The 24,714-nt window shown below is 44.0% G+C and overlaps 1 protein-coding gene across 1 annotated transcript in view; it reads left to right on the forward strand.

Annotated features, from left to right (window-relative positions):
- LOC135914179 (copper-transporting ATPase 2-like) overlaps positions 1–24,714 on the forward strand; it is a 152,230-nt gene that overhangs the window by 17,549 nt on the left and 109,967 nt on the right. The window contains exons 9-10 of the mRNA XM_070524259.1: positions 10,384–10,617; positions 18,115–18,255. Coding sequence (XP_070380360.1) covers positions 10,384–10,617; positions 18,115–18,255 — 375 coding nt within the window. The remainder of the gene's footprint in view (positions 1–10,383; positions 10,618–18,114; positions 18,256–24,714) is intronic.

A 24,714-nucleotide genomic window follows, 5' to 3' on the forward strand; every position in this document is an offset into this window, starting at 1 on the left:
TCTAACCTGATTTTTAGAACGACAGAAAGCTGAGCTAGTTGGTAAGGATTCATTATGCAAAAAGGTGAGGCATGCAGACAGGATACAAGAGAAGAGAAGTGGACAACACGAATGCCGACTAGCAACTGAAGAGAGCAATGAGGCGAAAAGAAGAAAGAAGACACAAAACTCATCTGCGCAAGCTCACCTAATGGAACATAAAAGGTCGTTAACCGGTGGATCGCCTTCTAATCTTTCCCTACATTGCCGAGATTGTAACTGCACGCCAGAGTTAGATGAATGCGCGATATTGTACAGGCACAAGAATGAAGATACGCGTCTTATGGTAAAGGCATGGCATATCTATAAGGGTGGAAGTGCGTGTGTAAGTCAGCCTTCAATTACTTTACATAAGAAAGAGATTAAATGCCTTAACAGCTATCTTTCACAAATGCCTGCACATGTACCCGACTGACACGTGGTGATACCATTCCAGAGCTTGTGCAGATGATTTTGGTGTCTTCTTTCTTCTTTTCGCCTCAGTGCTCCCTTCAGTCGATAGTCAGCGTTCAGCTTCTCTTGTGTCCTGTCTGCATGCCTCACCTTTTTGCATAACAACCTGATTTATTGTCCCCTTTTATTGCCCTTTTAGACCATTATGTTCCGTGTAATCCTTTAATGAAAATGTTTGTTTATTTGTGGCACTAGTACACGAAGCTCTGTAAGTAAGAATTTTTTTTTATGTAGCATGGCGCTGCTGGTCAGTGTCCACATTAGTGCAGTCATGTATAACGACAGAAGTCTAAGCATGTTGTTAGGGATTCAGGGTGCAGAAAGGCAGGCGTACAAAACGAATGCAGGAACAACAGAAAGGACTACTCGTTCCTTCCTTTTCATTCTTCTTGTGACCGTGTTTTGTATGCCTGCCTTTCCATACTACATACATATACTGCTTGTTGCACACAGTGCTGCATGTGTTCTGAACTGCAAACCTCTGTGAGAGCGAGAGCAAATACAGTTGCTGACCAATTTTTTTGGACGGCTGATTTTTCAGAACTGCTGAATAATTAAAACTTTCCTGTGGAACTGCCACCTACTCCATTGAACCAATGTATAATGACAACCGCAATTTCGGATGCTGCACGGTCTCTCACTAGATTTTCAGACTGATTCAGGTGTACAATCATTGCAAACACGATAACAGCAAACAAAGTTGCTGCCATTCAGACTGTTTTCCATGCCCTTACTTTTATTGTCATGGTGGTTTGTCGCCTTTCCAAATGCTGTGCAGCCACTGCCAATAGTTTCGTCAGCTAAGCACCAAATCACAATTTGTGTTGCCAACTTCCGATGAAGTGGTGCTAGTTGGTGACGCTGGCAAGTGGTAAGATTGGGGGAGCTTGCCCTTGATGCATTTGTGCACATAGATGACTCTATTGGTGATCACATGCATAGGCTAGACTGATGGCGATGCACATGAAGCGGAGTTTAGGTTCACGGGAGACCAACCAAAAATTGCCGCAAACACCTACCAAGTTTGTATGTGTGCTCACTGGACAGAACGGTGTAGGCTCGTGTGTGGCCACAAAGCTCCAAACTGAACTAGCACAGCACTACCTAAACTGACAGCTTCGTGGCGTCAAGGCCGCACATGCAATATTTGAACTTCACAACAATGTGGGTAGGGCTGCGCGATGAAAGAATGTGAAGCACATTTAAATTTTTAAAAGTGTGGAATTTTTTTCAGACCTGCATATTTAGCACCATTTTTTTCTAAAAGATGTGATAGTAGTGATGCCTATTGCATTTTTACTGGTATTATTGAATAAAAATCGCAAAAGTCATTGTGTATTATTTAGTTGTCAAAATTACAAGAAACTGCAGATATATACACATGTGCAAAAATTGCTGAAAGTTCTCGACAAGTTAACTCGTCATCGGCACCAGAGGACTTTCGTTGTGCTGACAAGTTACCTTGTCATCGGCAGCTTAGGGTAACCCCTTAATAATGAATTTCAAAATACATCTTTAAAGTGCGGAACTTCTTTTTACACTGGCATATTTTGTGCCAATTTTTTCTAAGGAATATACCAGTAATGCCTATTGCATCTTTATTGGTCTCGTTGAAAAAAAGGTAGCAAGTCATTGTGTATTATTTATTTGTTAAAATAACAATGAACTGTTCATATACACTCATGAAAAAATTGCAGAAAGTTCTTAACTTGTCACCGGCACAAGAGGACGCTTGTTGTCATAACCTTGTCATCAGCCATTATGGAGTTAACCAACATGGAATTTTGATTTTGCACAGCATAGAGCAAAATTGTGTAAACGAAAGCTTCATGGTGCTGAAATTATAACAAAACAATGAAATTGATTTTATCGTTGAAATTTGTTATTTCGGACTGACCATATTCAGACATTTTTACAGGTCCTGTATGAGTCCGAAATATTGAACTATGACTGTAACTTGTGTGGATGCTCTATCAAAAATTTTTGCAATGTTTATGTTCTATAATTGCATTGTACTCAACAGTATGCTGCCCAACTGCACTTGCTCAAAGATGATGTCCAATCATTCTTTATTTTCTTTTAAAAGATAGGAGAGGCATATGGCAAGGTTTATATTTTAGTTTCTCTACTTTCTCTGTGACTTATGTGTGCGCACATTGGGTAACAAAAATAAAGCATGAAGAAAGTTGGCAGGTTGGAACGTTAAAATGAAGATGGATATGCATTAAGAGTCATAGAGTGGCAGCATAGTGCTTCTGCGAACAACCTAGCAGACGATCACAGTGTCTTGAACTTGGTGCATATGCAGATTCTCTTGCATATTTTGTAGGGATGCTTCATAATACGATGCTGACTGGACAGCAGGTTGATGCATGCACAATATTATTAAAAAGTTGGATTGTTGTACACACTGGAGGTAGGATGAATACAAAGCACACTTTGTCATTCTTTAGCTCGAAATGCATATTGAAGTGCAGGTATGCCAGCCTGCAATTAGGAGTAGGTGTAATGATTGGCCTGACCCCGCAGGGGCGTCTGCGTCAGCAGGCGTTTGGTGTGTTGCGCCACCACGTACCCGAGCACACGAGGGTTGGACCCTCCCGCGTGTAGCCGTGCGCGGCTTCGCCGTGTCTGGGGAAAAGGGGATCCTGGGGGTTGAGCCGATGCTGGGTGTTTGGACCTTTAAGGCCCCCCGGCGGAGGCAACACACCCCTTTGGCCTCTGCTTCACATAGACGGCACCCCCGGACTGACCCACCCGGGGGAAATCGGCAGTCGCCTTTTCCTGTCCTCCTCTCCAATCTTCGTCTTTCTCTCCCACTTTTCCATCTTTCCTGTGTTCTCTTCACTTCTTATTACTTCCGTATTTCCTGGCGGCTAGGGTTAACCGTGTGTAATATATCCTCCCTTGGGTATATATATATTAGGTTATAGCGGCGATGCATGGCTGGCGTCTGCAGGTATTCTTCCAACCTTGTAGCGTCCCCTTGTTGGGCTCGGTGGTGGGTGGCCACCATCGCCGCCGAATTTCCCTGCTCTATATGGCAAATAACTTTCCTTCGCTACCTGATCGCTCCCTGAAGAGGGGGCGCACCGATGAGACTTTCACTTTCTTTATGCAGCCAAAACAATCTTTCCCAAAATACCACGTTGTACATAGTCAGAACGATAAGAAAACAGTCAGAATGATCTCACCATTTGTTGTAGCTAAATCTCTCACTGAAGCAATTGGCCCAGGCTATAAAGTAACGAAGATGGGAAGTGGCGATCTTCTTCTGGAACTCCGCGACAAAGTGCAGTATGACAAACTGTCGAAAGTTGTAGCATTTGGGGAAATTCCCGTCTCAGTGGGCCCACACAGATCAATGAACACAGTGCGCGGGGTCGTCTCAGAAGATGACCTCCTTGAACTGAGCGAAAGTGAACTGCTTGAAGGATGGCAAGACCAAAACGTAGTCAAAGTTCAAAGAATAACATTGAGGCGAGATGACAAGCAAATTCCTACCAAACACATAATCATTACTTTCGAAACCTGCAACCTACCTGAAACAATAGAAACCGGTTACTGTAAGCTTCGCGTGAGACCGTATATCCCAAATCCACGTCGATGTTTCAAGTGTCAGCGCTTTGGGCATGGGTCACAGAACTGCAAAGGACGTGCTACTTGTGCGAAGTGTGGTTCTTCTGAACACGCTTCGGACATCTGTACATCAACAAACCATTGTGCCAACTGTGAAGGAGACCACCCCGCCTACTCTCGATCATGCCCTACTTGGAAAAAAGAGAAACAAATCATAGAACTGAAAGTAAAACTGAACCTATCATTTCCAGAGGCACGTAAGCGTTTCGCACTCCAAAATCAGTCCAGTCCTTCCTACACCGATGTGGCGCGCCGGGGGGCAGCGCTACATCTTCAGGCGGCCGCGCAAGTCACACGGAGTGTGACGGCGGTTACGCCATCAGCCCCCCTGGTGGGAGCAGCCACGGCTCTTCCGCCCCCTACGACGAAGGGCCAGCAGACCTCCGAGCCTGCCGGTCCCAGGGCCACTGCTCGCGCAGACAGGCCCGAAAAACCCCCGCGCGTGCCCGCTGAGCGGGCGTCATCCAGTGCCTCTGACGAGGCGATGGATGTAACAAAAACTTCTCCGGCGTCTGAGACGCCGAAGGCACAGCGTTGCTCCCTGGAGCGCGGCAACAAAAAAGAAATACCCCGCATCAAGGGGCCTGGAAAGGTCCCTTGAACCAACCTAAGTGATATCTCTTGACACACAGCACATAAACACAAACAAGATGGATACACAAATATTACATTGGAACGTGAGAGGCCTGATCCACAACCTCGATGATATCAAAGAACTCTTACACAAATACAATCCAAAGGTGCTGTGTGTTCAGGAGACACATCTTAAATCTACGCAGACAAACTTTCTTAGGCAATACGCTATTTTCCGGAAGGACCGAGATGATGCTGTTGCATCGTCCGGTGGTGTAGCAATAATAGTAGACAGAGGTGTTGCTTGTCGGCAACTGCAACTCCGAACTCCTCTTGAGGCAGTTGCTATCCAAGCAGTTCTATTCAATAAACTAGTTACCATCACGTCTGTATATATCCCCCCAAGTTATCAACTCTCTAGCGCAACATTTCAAAGCTTTATTGATGAGCTTCGTCACCCTTACATTGTCGTCGGTGATCTAAACGCGCATAGCACACTGTGGGGGGATTCGTGCTGTGATGCGAGAGGACGGCTTATAGAAAACATCCTGTTCACTTCAAGTTCCTGCTTGCTTAACAAGAAAAAGCCAACATTTTACAGCCCTACACATAAAACATTTTCTTCGATAGACCTAAGCATAGCGTCTAGTACAATTGTGCCATATCTCCAGTGGGATGTCATTAATAACCCTTATGGCAGTGATCACTTCCCCATCGTTCTAAACCTTAAAAAACAAAGTGATTGTCATGCAAATCTTCCTCGATGGAAAGTTGACTCAGCCGACTGGACAAAGTTTCGCGAACTAACGCAGCTGCCCTGGAATGATATCTCTGAACTTAGCTTAGACGACGCAGTAGCGTACATAACAGCGTTCATTATTGAGGCTGCATCGGTATGCATTCCCCAAACAAATGGTTCGCCCTCGAAACGACGTATCCCATGGTGGAATGAGGAGTGTAGGGAAGCCAGGAAAAAGCAAAACAAGGCTTGGAACCTCCTCCGTAACTCACCAACCACAGAGAATCTGATTAACTTCAAGGCGATCAAGTCGCAAGGTAGAAGAACGCGCCGCCGCGCTAAACGCGAAAGTTGGAAAAACTACATAAACAGCATTAACTCGTATACAGACGAACGAAAAGCCTGGAGCAGGGTTAACAAAATAAAAGGCCGCGAAACTCACCCCTTACCTTTATTGAATACACAAGGAGACACTCTGGAGGATCAGGCAGATTGTCTAGGAGCACATTTCGAGCACATTTCGAGCACATTTCTAGTGCAGCCCATTACACAGAAACATTCCTAAAATACCAGCGACTAGCAGAACAGCTGCATTTGGGTCGGAAAAGCACATCAAATGAACCATACAATCGTCCATTTAGTATGGCTGAGTTCCAGACCTCACTGAACTGTTGCAACAAGTCCGCTCCAGGAAGTGACAGAATAGTGTATGAGATGATCAGACACTTACACCCTGAAACCCAAGAAACACTACTGTCACTCTTCAATTCCATGTTCTCTGCCGGCTACATTCCTTCTGCCTGGAAAGAAGCAATCGTGATTCCTATCCTCAAAGAGGGCAAGGACCCTTCCTCATGCAACAGTTACAGGCCCATAGCTCTGACTAGTTGTCTATGCAAACTGTTTGAGAAAATGATTAACCGTCGCCTCATCCATTTTCTTGAGAGCAACAAGATACTCAATCCATTTCAGGGCAGTTTTCGGGAGGGTAGATCCACAACAGATCACCTTGTCCGCATCGAGACAAATATCCGAGATGCCTTTGTCCACAAACAATTTTTTCTATCAGTATTTTTAGATATGGAAAAGGCATACGACACAACCTGGCGCTATGGAATCCTCCGTGACCTGTCTGAAATGGGAGTTCGAGGCAACTTGCTGAACGTGATTCAGAGTTACCTCTCCAATCGCACGTTCCGTGTTAGAGTTGGTAACGTCTTGTCTCGTCCATTTACGCAAGAGGCTGGTGTTCCACAAGGTGGTGTGCTGAGCTGTACTCTTTTTATTGTCAAAATGAACGCTATCCAGACTGCCATACCACATACTATGTTTTATTCCGTATATGTGGATGACATCCAGATAGGTTTCAAATCATGTAACCTAAGTATCTGCAAGCGACAAGTACAGCTTTGTATAAATAAATTATCTAAGTGGGCGGACCAGAACGGTTTCAAACTAAACCCACAAAAAAGTACATGCGTCCTATTTTCTAACAAGAGAGGCATAATTGCGGACCCCGCAATAGATCTAAATGGAGAACGGCTATCTGTGAGCCATGAACACAAATTTCTAGGAATCCTTTTAGACAGTAAGCTAACTTTTGTACCACACTTGAAGTATCTGAAATCGAAGTGCCTCAAGTCTATGAACTTGCTGAAGCTCTTGTCACGTACATCTTGGGGAAGCGACAGGCAATGCCTTTTAAAGCTCTACAAAAGTCTAATATTAACTCGCCTTGACTACGGAGCAATAGTCTACAATTCTGCCGGACCTAGTGCTCTGAAAATGCTTGATCCCATTCACCACTTAGGTATCCGCCTTGCTACAGGCGCCTTTAGGACTAGCCCTGTGCAAAGCCTCTACGTCGAGTCAAACGAATGGTCGTTGCACTACCAAAGGACATATTTAACTTTCTCCTACGCCCTTAAAGTTAGGTCAGATGTTAAACATCCTTGTCATTTCACTATATGTGACTTGTCCACTGCTAGGCTGTTTGGCTGTTTCGTAACCGCCCAGCCACTAGGCCTCCTCTGTCCCTCCGGTTGGAAGCACTATCAGAAAAAACAGGGGTCCCTCTTTTACACAATGACTTAATGGCTCCTACACAGCTTCCACCGCCTTGGGAGTGGCAGACTATCCAATGCGACATCTCTTTCTTAGAAATATCGAAACGAGCCCCGGAGGCACACATATATTCGCATTTTATAGAACTCAAGGAAAAGTACTCATGTGATGAATTTTACACAGATGCTTCGAAGTCTCCAACTGGTGTTGCTTACGCAGCTCTGGGACCCTCACTTTCAACATCTGGACCACTAAACCCACACACCAGTATCTTTACAGCGGAAGCATACGCCATACTTAAGGCTATTCAACACATACGGCTAAAAAATATCGCTAAGGCTGTTGTATTTACAGACTCATTAAGTGTAGTGAGAGCCCTAATTAGCTTACGAAAGCATAAGAACTCGGTTTTTAATGAGCTGTATAGCTTGTTATGTTCCGCATATATGTGCAATCAATCGATTATAATATGCTGGGTACCTGGTCACAAAGGTATAAAAGGCAACGAAGCTGCTGACGAAAGTGCTAGGTCAGTAATTTTTAGCGATGCAGATTCAAATATCCCCATCCCTGCCACAGACCTAAAACCCTTTCTACGCAGTAAATTGAGGAATCACTGGCAGGGCGAATGGGATACACAAAAAATGAATAAGCTTCATATAATAAAGCCAAAACTGGGGAACTGGATAAATGGGAAAATAGCAAGGTACAAGGAAGTACTTCTCTGCCGATTAAGGATAGGCCACACATACGGCACCCACTCTCATCTCTTGACTGGGGGCGATCCTCCAACTTGTGCTAAGTGCAGCTATAATCTCACTGTCCTCCATGCTCTTATTGAGTGCCCTGCAATAGAAACAGAGAGGAAAAAGTATTTCCCTGCTGCATATCGCGAGAATTTACCCCTTCACCCTGCATGAGCAATTTAATGTTCATGAATGCTGAAAGTTTGATCAAGTTAGGTAATTTTTGTTTAAAGCAAGGGGAAAAATTTGAAGGAAACTGTACCTCAGGTAGTCTAGCTTATAATGCATTTCCATCACAAACTGTCTTGGTGGCAAATAAAAATTTGGATGATATGTTCCATTTCACATTACAGCAGGCACATTCTGCTACGAACACTTTATGGTGTGGTTGTCTCTTATAATTTTTATAAAAAGTATGTTTTCATTATACTTCACCTCATGACCTGATAGGGCTGAAGTGGGTAGAGTAATGCGCGAGTTTTTACTCATCCATGTAAGGCTCTTGTACATAGATTCACAAAGCATTAAAATCCATAGGAATGTGAATGAAAAGGAAGTGCCAGCTATGTAGATCTTACGTACTGCCTTGTAGCTGTGTGGGCTTGGTGCATTAAAGATTTGATACATCAAATGTTCTATCAGAAGGAAGTGGCGAGTATGAAAGAAAACAAAAGTTTGTCACTGTCATTGTTCAGTGCCAGCTTGGCAGTGTACACAGTACACTAACTTATCACACCCACTAATGGAATTGTTTTATTATTTGTCATTATTAATTTCCTTGATCATTTACCAATCGCATAAGCAAAGCAAAGTTATATTTCACCTTCCTTTCACAGAGTTAGATTTCTGGTTGTAATTGGACATCAGGGCACTAAGCACAATGTTAAGAGCTTGCATAATCATAGTTGGAAATTTAAGCAGCAAGAAGATTCATATATGTCTTACAAGGTTCTACATTTTACAGATATTTAAGTAATTAAGCATTTAAGAGCCATGTGTTTGACTACAGGAACTTTTCAAAGGTATAGTAAAATTGGGAGAAAGAGGAATATCCTGAAACAGCTTATTCTGCATAACAGAAAACCAAGCTCGAAGATTTTATGCCAGGCATCTGGCCTATGAATGCCATTGGCTTGATTTGGCAAGCTTTGTAACTTCATCAGAAAATTTAAGAGATACTTGAACGTGTCTGGTTTAGATAGCATGTAAACTTGTCTTGGTTGACAAAATCACATAGAGCAACTATAATTAATTACATGGACTTTGTTCAGTGATATGACAGTGAAGTGGACCTTGAAGTGTAAGAATTATTTAGGGAGGCTAATGTTTCAATTGAATGGGAAAACTACCTCTCTTTACGTACCACTTATTCAGAGATGATGTACAGTGATAACAAGGATAAGTAAGAATTGAAAAGTAAAAATAGTTGTCTTTGTGTGCCACTTATTCAGAGCTGGTGTGCAGCCATAAAACAAGGGTAAGCAAGATTTTCTTCAATGGAATATTTGTCACCATTTGTTTGGCTCTTACATTGAAAACTGTGGGAGCATTAGGATGCACCATTTGTGCAGAAGTGTGGCATTGGTCAAACTTTTTATTTGCCTCCAAGATGTGCAGTGAAGGTATAGATAAAGCAAAACATATGGACAAGTGGGGCGCAGTTTTAGGTAGGCACGGGTTCACGCCCTACAGTGAAGTGACACTAAAGTGATTTTCATGCACTGCTGTGAAATTTGTGACTGTTGCAGCTCAGGATCCCTAAATGATATTAAGCTTTGTCTATTTAAGTACGGAAGGCACATTTTTTTTTTTTCTTCCGAGAAAGGAGTAACAAGAAGTTCATTTTAAGTTCCCTGCTGTTCTCGCACCCGCTAATAAGGGTAAATTTATCAACAGCTCAATGCTGCTATGCTCAGAATTCTCAAGGTCATGTATCAGTGGCTTGAGAGGGCAATAAAGAATGCGAAAACCATGCATAGCTTTTGTTATGTGGTGTGGTGCCTGGTAAATTTGCAGCTTTGTTCAATGACCATCTGCTTAAGGAGCCTTGTGCAGTTCCCATATGCCCTCCAAGATTGCACACATACAATGGTACTGGAAAAATGTGTGTTCTCTTTTTTTTTTTTTCAGTTTGTGGGTGGGCGACACTTCTATTTGCCAGCATTTCGGGCCCTGCAGCATGGCATGGCGAACATGGACGTATTGGTGATGTTAGCAACCAATGTGTCCTACCTGTACAGTGTTATCATTCTTCTCTACTTTGTGGCCACTCGGTCTGACCGCAGCCCCACCACGTTTTTTGACACTGTGCCCATGCTCATTGTCTTCCTTTGCCTTGGTCGCTGGCTGGAGCATCTTGCCAAGGTAATTAAGCAATATTGTTTATCAGAGTATGTTTTTAGGATTACTATGGCTGTTACTGCTTGGCTAGAAAACCTTGTTTGTCAGCTGACATTTGTGCACAGTACTTTCTTTGCCCTGTTTCATGTGTTCTTTTTCAAGACTTGTGAAGTAGTACATGCATACGGAGGATCTTGGCTGTAGTGCATTGTGCTTCAGAAGCAAGAAAGGAGTTGTTTAGCTGGATTCAGCAAGAGGATGCCTACTTACCTGTTTACAAACTGGCATCATTTCATGCCTATTCATCACAAGATCGACTTAGACGTGGGAGCCCTGTTACCACATTACTGTTGATAGGCTGTCAGTGGTACTCATAGAAATGTGCACAGTGGCACTTCGGTAAGCAATTTGGGCTGATTTTTATGAAATTAGATGCGGGGAGTGAAGTGGTAACATACTGTCCTCTGGCATAGTAGAATGCTTGAAAGAAATGCAAACTATTCAGCAACAGGGGACAACCGCTCAGCTACACAATCTCCGTTTCAGCACTTTATTCCTGGTTCTTGCATGTTTGGTTCAGTAAGCATTGTTGTGTTATTTCATGCCACATTTTCTGCTATTCGTGTATTGATGTACAAAAGCCAGTATTCCTCTGCAAGAAAGTATAAAGACTCACCAAAGGCAAATACTAAGTCGACGTGGACTGTCAAAATACCACTCAAGAAACCTCCCAGTGCTTGTTTTGTGACAGAAAAAGACTTACCATATTTTCCAGTCTATAAGTCGCGCCCCCCTCAAGATGGCAGCTTTTCTTTAAAAAACAAAAGCAAAAATGTATATATAAATTGCACTGGTATATAAGACACACCTGTTCATTTGCTAAGAGATATAAAAGGAAGATACAGGGACATTTCATTTCGTCAACGCAGGCCACACGCATTGCAAGCATATCGGTGCCATTCCTATAGAATTGTGATAGCAGTGATATGGACACTCGAGGCTTATTTCTGCCGTCGTGGTCACTGCAATGTTTCGTATAAAGTCCGAGGGTGATAACATCATTCCCGCACGCCGTATGCTGTATGTGTGAGTGAAAGCGTGCGATGGTGAGTTGAATCACTCATAAGGGAGGAAAGTGGAATGGCAGCAGGGGAGGTTGGAGGAGTGGCTTGTACTCTGATAGCAACTGTGTAGTTTGTGTAGTGGTTCCCACCATATCTTGAAGCAATCTGCAAATGTGACGACTTCGGAGTCGGTCAACTCGCAGTTGGTCTGCTGCCGCTTTCTGCTCCATCCTTCTTGCATGGCGCTTGGCAACTCGACCACAAGAAGAACCCTGTACCTCCATAGCATGCGCACAACCCGTAGTAACTGTGAGATAAGATCAACCCAGCGTGCTTTGTGTGGCCATAGCATCCAATCCGATTTTGACTGCAGTATACTAAAAAAAAAAAAATGTTCTATAACACATCGTTCTATAATATGCACCGACGAAAAATTGAGAAAAAAAAATGTGACTTATACACCTGAAAATATGGTAGTTTACGGGAAAATTTCGTCTGAAGGGTTCACATACTTATAACGCAAATCAAATCGCCCGCCCTCGATCGGGGCGTAGTGACGTTGCATACGCCATCACCACCCTTTACTGCAGTCAGTGAGTGAAACAGCGCCCGACAGACGACACTATGGTTTTCTGTGCAAAACACAAATGTGCGGCCATGGAGAAACTGATCCAAGACAAAGCATTGAATTCACCATTGCAGCTGCTCTTGTTCAAGTGCTGTGGACCATTCGGGAATCTCGTGACATCACATGGACGTGGCATTCTCTGCTAATTGCAGTTTGTGTGAGTTACACGAGCCAGCAAAACCAGCGCAGCCCTACGCAATAACAAAACTACTGAAATGCAAAAGTGCAGGCAGTGCAGGGTGGAGAAAACGAAACCTCTCGACTGCCCAAGTCATTGCCAAGGGTTATGTCAATGAGCTACTTTTTTCTAAAAATCAAATAGAACTAAAAAAGTAGCATTTTCTTTTTATGTATATTGCAATGCAAGGATCTGTTTTCTACAAGTGCTTGAATACTAGTGATAGAGTTATATTGAGGAGTGCCATTGTCATCAGGCTAATACTTGAATGTCCCAGGGGAGTCTCTAATCGTGTCCTGCATTTACCTCAATTTCTCGGTTACTAGAGCTCTGTTCGTGATAATGTTGACGCCGTAGACATTCTCTAGCGGTAACATATCACTTTAGCTTAACTTAATATTTCCCTTTAGTGTCCCTTTAAGTGGCAATAATGCACACCCTACTCCTGTGCTTGTATGTGGCTGCATTTTATTTTTTACTTGATTTTGCCATGAAATGCTGTAGACACTTATTGAGTTCAGTCAAACAGGCTTTACCACTGAGGAATGGACCGTTAACAGTGTCACCAGGTTGCTTCATCACATAGTTTTGATTGCAGTAACAATAAAAAAAGTATCTTTTTAACGCAAGCCTGTTTTTGCAGAGCAATGTACACAATAGTTGTGAAAAAGTTCTAATTATTTTACAGGTCAAAATTAGCGAGCTGTCTCTTTAATTTATGAAGCTGATGGCTGCTATTTTCTGTAAAGCTAACAGTGCCACTCATTACAGTGCAGTCATGCGAAGTGACAGACAATGAAGCCAGAGAAAGCATAGGGCAAGCTATGTTTAATTGAAATGTAGAAATAATCGGGTAAAAGGAAATGGAAGGGCATGTAAAGATAACTTGCCACAGATGGGGACTGAATCCACATACTCCGCATTATGCATGCAGTGCTTTACCAATTAAGCTACTGGGATGCTATCCCTCCAACCACATTTCTTGGTATTTATGTACAAAATTAGCCGTGGGAGTGTTAGCCAACACCACTGGCTAATTACAATCTTGTACAATCTTCTGCTGTCGTTACACCACCAGATCAAAGCTTTATCGAGTACCAGAGATTTCAGAATAATCAACACATCGCAACAAGTCACTAGAGCGCTGTATTCGTGTTCCACAGCAAAGTTTTCACTTGTTAATTGCATAAAATGTTTTTGTGATGTGCTTGAAGTGCTGAACAGCATTAAAATTTGAATGATTGTGAACAACAAAAGGTGGAATGTTCCCACAGGGTGCACTCAATATTAGCTATCATTGCTATTTTAACAGTGCAAGAACAAGGCCATGTACTCCTGTTTAGCATAATTAAATGCAGGCAAGCTATTACGAGTCCACTACAACCATGGGAAAGACCTTTTTTTAAAGACATGCTCAATGTGCTTTCATGTGTACACATTAGTGGCGTGCAGATTATCTGAGGAGCAATCCACACTAAACAACGTTCTGGCAGCTGGCGACTCTGCTCACCCATGGCTCCGTACAGATGGTTAACCAGCGAAGCTGAAACATGCAGCCCCGCTGTTTGTCACTGGGTTAATCCCAATGGTTCATTAAACGACGGCTTGGTAGACTGCCAGATCTGCTGGTGCGAAAGTACCGGGATTTTTTTTGTTATCGTTTATATGGCACATGTGCTTCCATTTGATGCTCACTTGGGTTTAAAGGAACCCTGGACTACCTCTTGAGCTTCATGAGTAAGCACATTCAAGTAGAGCATAGAGCTGTGAACATCTCTGCCAAGCTTTGTAGTTATACAAAAATTTTGTAGCTTAAACAGTGGATATAGAGTCAGCTGCCCCTATTTTTAAAGCGAGGGCTCCTACTCGTTAGTTTTTAAACTGCCATCCAGCTGCTAGCTGATGAGGGGGCAACAGTTCATAGGCACCAGACATTGGGTGGTCATTTTTTAATGCACGACTTACTTGTGCTGTGTGTATGCACAGTCTTCCAGACAAGGAAACAGGAGGGGGGAATATTAATGCAACCCACCTATCCTGTCACTGATCCTGTCACCGATCCTGTCACCGCTCCTTTTTCACTCTCAGCATCTTTGTCTGAGGCTCACCTCTGAAGGTTGACACAAGTGGACTCAAGAAATAAGAAAAAGATAGAAAGTGGCGATAGGAAGGTAGTTGCTATTGTTCGTGCCCCAACTGAGAAAAACTGATGAGTGAAGGAGGACCGGGGAATGTAAACATTGTGCTCTTTATAACTTAATTCATATTACGCCCTTTTCAAAAAATTATCTGAGTATACATTCCTTGACAGTCACCGCACTCATTCCAATGTGTTGCTCTGGTTTCAAAAAAAGCTGTTTCAGGGCCCCTTTAAGACTGTGATCATGAAGATGAGAGTAATGGCATTTAGAAAATTAGAGTAATTCCCCTTTTGACAAGCTTGGCAAGAGTGCTGTCAAAGGGAGTGTAACCCTTTCTTACACCTTAGACCCTACTGCCAACATATGTGGTCGTCATTAAATAGCAGCCTGCTAAATAGAAGAACAGAAAAAAAAATTACCGCCCAAGCACTCCGTACAGATGGTTAACCAGTGAAGCTGAAACGTGCAGCCCCGCTGTTTGTTACTGGGTTAATCCCAATGGTTCATTAAACGACGGCTTGTTAGGCTGCCAGATCCTTGGTATGCATGCGCTTGGCTGCACGAGCCTTTTCTTGTGCCTGGGCTGCAGCATCGGCACAGCGTAGACGAGCTCGTTTCCGGTTCTACTAGCGGCGTTGCTGATCGAAAGCTGCCTGCTCCTAAGTGGTACGTTTAACTCGTGGCCTACCCATTTCGGAGCTGGAGAGAAACTGCTGCGTGCGCGCTCGGCTGCGATGGAGAGCAACGACGTCACTACTGGCCCAGCTAATCCAACACCACTTAGATAGCACAAGGCCGTTTCACTCCAATCCATGACGTTATCTTACCTGGCCCGACTGCCATAGAATCTAATGGGGATGCTCCAGAGTAGGCAACAATGATTTAAACGTCACCCCTTTCATCATGCCAGCCTTGTCAATGTAAATTTCAGGCCAGGTATTGACTCATGGATCAGAATAAACAGGCCTTGTGCTATCTAGGTGGTGTTGCCTAGTCGTGCGCCTCTCTCTCTCTCTCTCTTTTTTCTATAGTGCACACGCATGGGGTTGCGCCAGAGGCATTTTTGGCATACAGGTGACCAACAGACGGATGGACGGACCTTGGACAGCACTCATTCCAAGCTTGTCTAGAGGGGAATCGTAATTAATTTCCTTTATTCAGCTTTAACGAAATCATGTGTCCATGCGATGAGTGACAGCTTTGGTGTTCAGGTGACGCAATTGAAGGAGGCTGGATACCCGTCTGTTTAAGTTTATGCGGTGGTGTTAGGCTGCTGAGCACGAGGTCGCGGGATCGAATCCTGGCCACGGCGGCCGCATTTCGATGGGGGCGAAATGCGAAAACACCCGTGTACTTAGATTTAGGTGCACGTTAAAGAACCCCAGGTGGTCGAAATTTCCGGAGTCCCCCACTACGGCGTGCCTCATAATCAGAAAGTGGTTTTGGCACGTAAAACCCCATAATTTAATTTTTTTTTTTTAAGTTTATGCGGCTTGAGAATCATTATTTCAAAAGGTAAAGCACTCTTACTCAGGAGGAAAATCTGAAAAGCAAGAAAGGCTGGTACAGGTAATTTTGTATATTCATAAACTTCCCCATAGCATTAAAGCATTATGTTTCAGGGGTTTTTTTCTGCCCTGTGCAATTTATCAAAACTATGTGCCTTTAAAAACAAAGCGAAGTTGCCACAGTGCACAACCCAGCACAAAAAAAGATTTGCAGATTGTGTGACAAATGTTGCCTATAAAATTCCTTTGAGCTGTGGCTGCCAGTACATGGGCAAACAGGCAGATGTTTTAACCAGCAAGCTAAGGAGTGCAGTCCTAATGTGAGCAATAAAGTAAGTGTCTTTTTAGCTGAGCATTGCAAGCGGTGTGGCTGCACACCAAGATTTAACACATCTAAATTTCTTAAAGCTAGAGACAGGACAGAGTGTGAAATTGTAGAACCATTCTTTATTAAAAAAGCCATGGAAAACTGCATGAGCAAGCCATCTGTTTTACTGAGTGATGCTGAGAATGCTTTTCTTGATGGTTTTATTTTGGTTTTAAATGTTTCATCCTCATGTAAAGATTTCCATGTTTCTGTTGGTCGTCTTCTCATCCTAGACGCATGTTCAGGTTGAATGGTCAATGTATAGTTTTCTGCTGTGCATTTGTTCTTGGTTGTTTGTTTTATTGTACAGCCAATGTAGCAGTATATTTCTTGAAAGATCACAGTAACAATAAAAAATTTGATGAATGTTTTTTCTGTTGGTGGTGGTGGGGGTGGTGGTTAGTGTGATATGTTCTTGCTAGCACATTATCTGGATATATTTCAAACATGTGGGACCATCTTTGTCAATTATCGTATTTACTCACATAATGATCGCATTTGCGTAATGATCGCACCCCTGAATTTTGTCGTTGAAATTCGATTTTTTTTCTTTCCCGTGTAATGATCGCACCCTGAACTTGCCGCAGCAATATGTCATGTGCCAAGTCTAGCTAATGATAATCGCGATTACCATCTGTCAAATGCTACGCGAATGACTCTTCAAGATATGCCAAGCGGTCTGCACGCAACCAACATTAAACTGTCGCAGCGGCAGCCACCTGCTTGTCGACCCATTGTCATCCCTCAGCAAACGCGGGATAAAAAACTAAAATGTTTCTTTTCGCGGGAAATTTAAGCCACGTGATGATCGCACCCCTGAATTTGCATCAGTTTCTTTGACAAAAAAGTGTGACCATTATGCGAGTAAATTAACTGGTGGTTGGAGATGGCAAACTTCTGTACATATAAAAGGCAGGCCTTAGTGCAAATAAGACCAATTGTTAGTCAGTGCTTATGATGTAGCTTTGTGTTTCTCCTTGTCCTTGTATCAGTCGCGCTGTATTTTTATCCATGTATGAACGAACTCGCCCAAGTTAAAGTTTTACTTACTGCAACTTGATACCTGAATCATCACACAAGCTGCTTGTTTCGTATAGGCCAACTGCAACAAAATTTTGTACCACGTAAGTTTAAAGCCAAGAAATTTAAAGCCTAGTTTCAGAGAGTGTAAATAAAGAGCAGGCTTCTGGTAAATTTTTATGCTTGAAATACAAGTAAATGCATCAAGAAAAGCTAGCAAAAATGTACATTTTTTATGCTGAAACCTAAAAAAAAAAACGTTTCTATTACCACTTAACAGAAATGGTGCACAGCCTCAAGCATTGATAACCAGCCTGAGCATGACCTTCGTGATTAGACAGTGCCTATGGTGGCCTGAAAATCTTGCTGGTTATGCTTTGGAATCTCCATCATATCTTCTAACCATCACGTGCCTGCGTTATCTACTAAGGCACTATTAAAAAAAAAAGACAATTATCAGCTTTGCAACTTTGCCGAGATTGCTTTGATAGTAGTACTTGCTACTCATAACTAATTTAGCCTAAGTGAAATTTCATTGCAATTGGCCTTTAACTTAAAGTTCTTAAGTACAGGCCTAGTGTGAAGTCCTTATTTCTTTTATTTTTTGTATTTCAGAGACATACTTCAGGTGCTTTGACAAAGCTAATATCGTTGCAAGCCACTGAAGCTACTTTGTTAACAGTAAATGAAGATGGTGATGTATTATCTGAGAAGAAAATTGATGTGAATCTAATACAGAGGAGTGACACAATAAAGGTAAGATTTAAATTCATATAAGCATTGTTTGAAGTTCGAAACTGTAAGGGAGGGTTTAGCTTGGCACTGTATTGCTGCTGACTTGAGCTGCACAGATGCATAGCTGCTGATGGGCTTGAGGGCCAGAGTTTACTCCAGGGCACTGGTTGTTGGAGAGAAGTGTGAATAATTGGGAGTCCTTGCCTCTTAAAATGTTTTTCAAAGCAAGCTCATTAGTGACTGGCAATGGTCCCAAGAATAGAACACAAAGATATCTCTAACAATTATGTTGTTAATTGCTTTGTCTGGAGCTACAGTGTAAAAGAAGATTTGAGTGGAGGTGGGACTATATCAAATGCCTTTCTTTTAGAATGAACAGAACAGATAGTAAAATTCTACTTGAGCTGGATTATTTTAAGAGGGGGGCATTACTTGCATGATTAGTTGCAATGCACAATCAACTAATTAACAAAATATCACACATTGAGTAAACTGTAATAGTAACTGTAATTGTAATGTAACATTGAGTAAGCATGTAAGCACATGCGCGGTCTATACTGCTTCACATGTATAAAATCAATTTCAGTGGTACATTAAACTTAGTTGACAGTTTGTGCTTGGTGTGTCGTCCTCTCTTACATCCGAATTGTTTTTTGTTGCGCAGTATCATTTGAGTAATGAGTAAACTGATTATTTTATGGCAATTTACTAATTGGAGCCAATGAGTTCACAAGGTGTATCCATTTGGAAAGAATTCTGAGGGGGATTCTGGTTTTGAGATATTAATTCCTAAAGTTTGCAAAAAATACATTGGTGTTCCTGTTGTTTGGTGCTCTAATGCATAGAAGGTGTTTTGTTATAGATGTAAGTGAAACAACAGTGCATTTTTACCACATGCTTGACTGTGCATATCTTGGAACTGATGTCATCCTCAGAATTCGTCTTAAGTGGGTATACCTACAATCTCACTGGCTAAAATTTGTAATTTGCAGTATGTGCCATTAAGTAATTCGTTAAAAATTTAGTTAGTCAAATTACGTACATTCTAAGAATTCACCAACGCCTTATTATTGAGAAGGAAGTGCAAGTTCCACGGACCACCCTGATATCGTTTTCAAGTAGTTGGACCGTTTATTTTCGGAACATCGACCACTTTATATAGCGCCACGCCGACACGGCCGCTAACCTGACCCAACGAAGCTGGTGGCTGGAGCCCCGGTGGCTGGAGCCCCGCCTCTTTTCGGGTTAGAGCTGCAAGATGGCAGCGGTGAACGTCGAAGGGGATGATATAACGAGAGAAGAGTATGAGGACGAAGCAGGTTGGCGTGTTGTGAAGAGAGGAGGATGTGCCAAAGAGTGGACAAAATCTCACGGAACCAAGGATCAGGCAGCGCTCTTCTCCAGCGAGAACGCATTCAATAATAGGTGGAACAAGGGACAAAAAGCAAGACAAATCATGGCGGCAAGCAGGATGCCCAGTTTGCCGAAGGCAGAGTACAAGATAATAGTGCGCCCACATGACAGCTTCAAGGTCACCAACTATGGGATCAGTCGCCTAGAATGCTGCATCGCTAACGCCGCGGGAATCCCCAGGAAGGAATCGGAAGATGACGCGGAGTGTGCCAACTACAAACAGAACATTCTAGTGATCAGCACGCCATTGGAGGAGCGTGCCGAAAAATACAGGACTATCACTCGACTGAGTGTGGGAGACAAGGAGTTCGAAGCCAACGCGTACGAGTCGGCTCCGGAGGATACATATAAGGGAGTGATAAGAGGAGTAACGCACGAGGTGTCTCCTAGAGAAATAGTGGAGATGCTTGTAGCACCAAGGAACCCAACGGTCCTCATGGCCAAAAAGATGGGAAACACCCCGAATGTCATCATCCTTTTCGAAGGGCATCACGTCCCAAACTACGTTAGATACGGAAGGGTACTGGTCAAGTGCTCACTATACCGGAAGCAAATAGACATATGCTATCAGTGCAGACGCCTCGGACACAAAGCGGATGTCTGCCCGAACCCGAACAGCAGGATATGCAGAGGCTGCCGGATGGAGAACCCGCCACAGGACCACGAGTGCGAAGTGAAGTGCTCGCTCTGCGGCAAAGACCACCCTACGGCGGATCGCCGATGTAATGCCTGATGCAAGTTACCGTACTTGGTAAAGAGGCGCCGCTGGGAGCGAGTCAGACGAGAGGAAGAAGAAGCGATGTACCACGAAAGGGAAGCTAAAAGACTGTACAGGCCAGGACGGGAAGGCTGGAGACAGCAGTCGAAACATCGGACAAGGGACGGATCTGGACTAGAAGATTTCCCCCAAGCTCCAGGCAAGGGAAAGGCCCCGCTAGACGTCGAATAGAACCAGATCGAGATCGCGGTCCAGATCGAGATCCAGATCCAAGACCAGTAATACCGAATCTCCCAGAGCACAGGGGGGAGGAGGATCTCCCAGAGGATCTCCCAGAGCCCAAAAGGAAAGAGCAATGTCAACGGCGCTGCAGGACCCTTACAGGTGAGCTGGGTGGACGCGGCTTCCGGGGCGAGTGCAGAGGCTGAGGCTGCTTTTCAAAATAGAATTAAGGCGCTAGAGAAAGAATTGGTGCAGATCAGGCAGAGCAATGTTTCGTTTATGGATGAATTTAAAAAACTCAGGGAAGAGAACGACCGTTTGAGGAGCGGGAAAGTGCCACGCAACGAGGAAACCTCGCGAGTTATGAGGGAGGAAAAAGAGACAGCAGTCGAAGAAGACGTAGCCCTCACTGCCATTAAACGTAAAACCGAGAACGCTCCGATTGAAACCGGAGTAAAGAAACCCAAGCCACAACGCTCCAAGGAAGACGGGAGGAATTTGAACAGAAAATCGAAGCCAGCATCAAACAGAACGAAACAAAATTTGAAACTAAACTAGAACAACTGGAAGTGAGGCTTGACGCAAAGATAGAGGCGCTAGGAAAGGCGATACTACAGCAAGTGCAACAAATGATGGCTGACTTCGAAGCGAAACTAGCAATATGGGGACTGCAAACAAGCAGGGGGGGACCAGTTAAGACAGCTATTAAGCCGTACACTAGGCCCCTGGTACCCGCCGAGGGATTGGAGAACCTGTAACACTGCCATGGACAGACGAATTAGATACACGATTTGGCAATGGAATTGTAGAGGACACGATTGAAAACGATACATTTTGCAACAACACCTTAAAGACAAAGAAAACCCGGATATTATAATGATGCAGGAAATGCACGGGCTGGCAGAATTGTCGGGATACAAGTCCTTTGGTACTGCCGAAAGAGAGACGAAGGCGCTAACGACGTTGGTAAAGCGAAGTCACTCGGTCGTTCAACATGACACGGAAGCTAAGTCAATCGATCAAATTCTTTTAGAACTCATACCCATGCGGAAAACAAAGGACAGTCTCTTTGTATTAAATATCTATAGCAGTCCAAAGTGCAGACGCCATAAATTTCGATCGCTCTTTAAAAAAACCCTAGCCATAGCGGACAACCGAGCGGTAGTGATCGGAGGCGATTTTAACGCCCAACACGCGGCATGGGGTTACAAAATCGAAACTCAAAAAGGCAGGAATCTATGGCTAGACGCGCAACAGGAAGGCCTGACCCTCGTGACGGACCCATCGGTTCCCACGAGAATAGGTACCAGCGTTTGCGTGGATACTACGGCAGATTTAACATTCACCAAGAACATACGGGACACACAGTGGACAAATACGCAACACGACTTTGGGAGCGATCACAATATACTAGAAATAATGGTAAGGGCAGGACCACGCAAGGCAAAGGGTAGACCACTTAAGCTTGTCGACTGGGACAAATTCAGGAAAATAAGGGAGGAGGCCGACGACACGACACAAGGTATTGAGGAAGGGACCGAAAAACTAAAGGGAGATGTGGCGACAGCTACAAAAACGATCCCGCTGGAGGCGCATTTAGAGAACGTAGACAGTAAGCTTCTACACATGTGGGAAGCTAAGGCAGGGTTGCAACGGATATGGGAAAAACAAAAGCACAACCGGACGCTTCATAGAAGGATAGCCAGATTGAACAGGGACATAGAACAGTACGCCCAGCAGCTATGCAAACAACAGTGGGAGGAAAAATGCAACAACATGGACAGTCAGATAAGAATGGCAAAAACGTGGAACATCCTTCGATATTTGTTAGACCCGGACAGGACAAAGTTGGCACATAGGCAAAATATAAATCGGCTAATACAAACGTACTGTGGGAGAGAGCTGGACTTCCTCAAGGAAATCGAGAAAAGATACATCTCGCAAGCGCTGCCCGTCATACACCCTGACTACACAAGGCAGGTAAATGACGAATTAGACAGCAAAATCGGCGAGTCAGAGGTCAGGGCAGCCCTACAGAAACTCAATACCAAGTCGGCACCCGGACTAGACAGTGTAACACATAAAACACTAAGGAATTTGGACAATGAGTCTATAGCTAAGTTAACCGAATATATTAACGAATGCTAGGAGGCAGGGCATATTCCGCAGCAATGGAAGACGGCACAAATCATATTAATATCTAAACTCGGCAAGCAACTGCAAATTGAGAACTTGAGACCCATATCTCTCACTTCTTGCGTGGGGAAACTCATGGAGCACGTGGTCCTAGCAAGTATAACCACCTACCTCGAAGACTGCGACGCGCTCCAGCCCACGATGATAGGATTCAGGAGAAACCTCTCAGCACAGGACGCTCTATTACAACTAAAACATCAGATCATAGATGATTCGGGCAGATTGACAAAGGCAGTTCTTGGGTTGGACCTAAAAAAGTCCTTCGATAGCGTAACACATGCAACGATACTAGATAGAGTAGGCAAACTAGGACTGGGAAAACGCACGTACGATTATGTACGCAATTTTCTAACGGGCAGAAAGGCAAAGATCACGATAGCGGACCTAGTTTCGGAGGAGATCGGGATAGGCAGTGCAGGTACGCTACAGGGCTCGGTTTTATCACGGATGCTATTCAATCTGGGGCTAATCGGCTGCCAGCCAAGCTACAAGAAATTGAGGGTCTAAATCATACCTTATACGCTGACGATATCACCCTATGGGTGAGAAACGGAAGTGACGGACAGATAGAACAAACGTTTCAAACAGCGGTCGAAACAATCGAAAAATATCTAGAGGGGACAGGGTTAACATGCTCGGCAGAGAAATCGGAGCTGTTGCTGTTCGCAGAGGTTGCAAACCAGGCAACTACAGGGAAGATCTCACCCATAGAGAGGAGATACAGTTAAAGACGGCCGATGGGAAACCCATACCCAAGGTCGATAGGATGAGGGTATTGGGGCTCCTCATTGAAGCCAAGGGCAACAACGGAGAAACCCTCAGAAGACTGGAGGGAACTGTAGTGCAAATCATGAGGCTAATCAGAAGGATAACAAATAAACATAGCGGGATGAAAGAGGAAAACATGATCAGGTTAATACCGGCCTTCGTAATAAGTAGAATAGTATACGTAGCGCCGTATTAAAAATGGCAGGTCGCGGAAAAGATCAAACTAGAATGCCTCATTCGGAAAATATACATAGGTTTACCGATCAGCACCAGCACGGACAAGTTGCTGCAATTAGGCCTACATAACACGATAGACGAGCTCATTGAAGCGCAATGTACGGCACAATATGAACGCCTCTCTAAGACTAGAGCAGGCAGACACATCCTAGAAAGATTAGACATAGGGTACCACACACAGCACGGTGTCAAGGTGGACATCCCGAGAGAGATGAAGGAAAGATTGGTAATACCTCCCATACCAAAGAACATGCACCCAGAACACAATTAGGACAGAAGAGAGAACAGAGCGAAGCAAATACAGAAGAAATTCTACAGTCGCAGACAGGGGGTCGCAGACGCAGTCTGCAGTCTAAGTCGCAGACGGGGGTTTACGGCAGCCGTAATCGATAGGGAGAAACGGCGCAAGACGTGCGCGACGATATGCATCACAAGTAACGAGATAGCTGTAGAAGTAGCCATAGCGCTCGCAGTAGCTCAGACTAACGCAACCGTGATAGTCAGCGACTCTCAGACGGCAATAAGAAACTTTGCCAATGGCCGAATCTCCCCGGAGGCACTACGCACTCTTCTTGCAGGAGGCCAAAATTACAAAAGAAAGATATACATCACCTGGACACCCGCTCACACCCTCGCGGAGGACGACAACAACGAGGCGGCACACAACGCGGCTCAAGGGCTTACGGACCGAGCCGCAGTCGCAAGTGACGCCCCGACACCCTCCAGACGTGATGGTGCAGTTTGTACTTTGCAGTTCTTTGGAGGATGACGCGACCGTGTAACATCACCGTGTAAAATACAGCTTGAGGCGGACGACATGTACAGTCTCTGCGCGTCTGGAACCACTTTATAGTTCACGTCGTTTACATGCCTTAGTATTGTGTATGGTCCGAAGTACTTGCTCAGGAGTTTCTCGCTGAGGCCTC

Source organism: Dermacentor albipictus, chromosome 1, assembly GCF_038994185.2.
Source record: "Dermacentor albipictus isolate Rhodes 1998 colony chromosome 1, USDA_Dalb.pri_finalv2, whole genome shotgun sequence".
Classification (NCBI taxonomy): Eukaryota; Metazoa; Arthropoda; class Arachnida; order Ixodida; family Ixodidae; genus Dermacentor; species Dermacentor albipictus.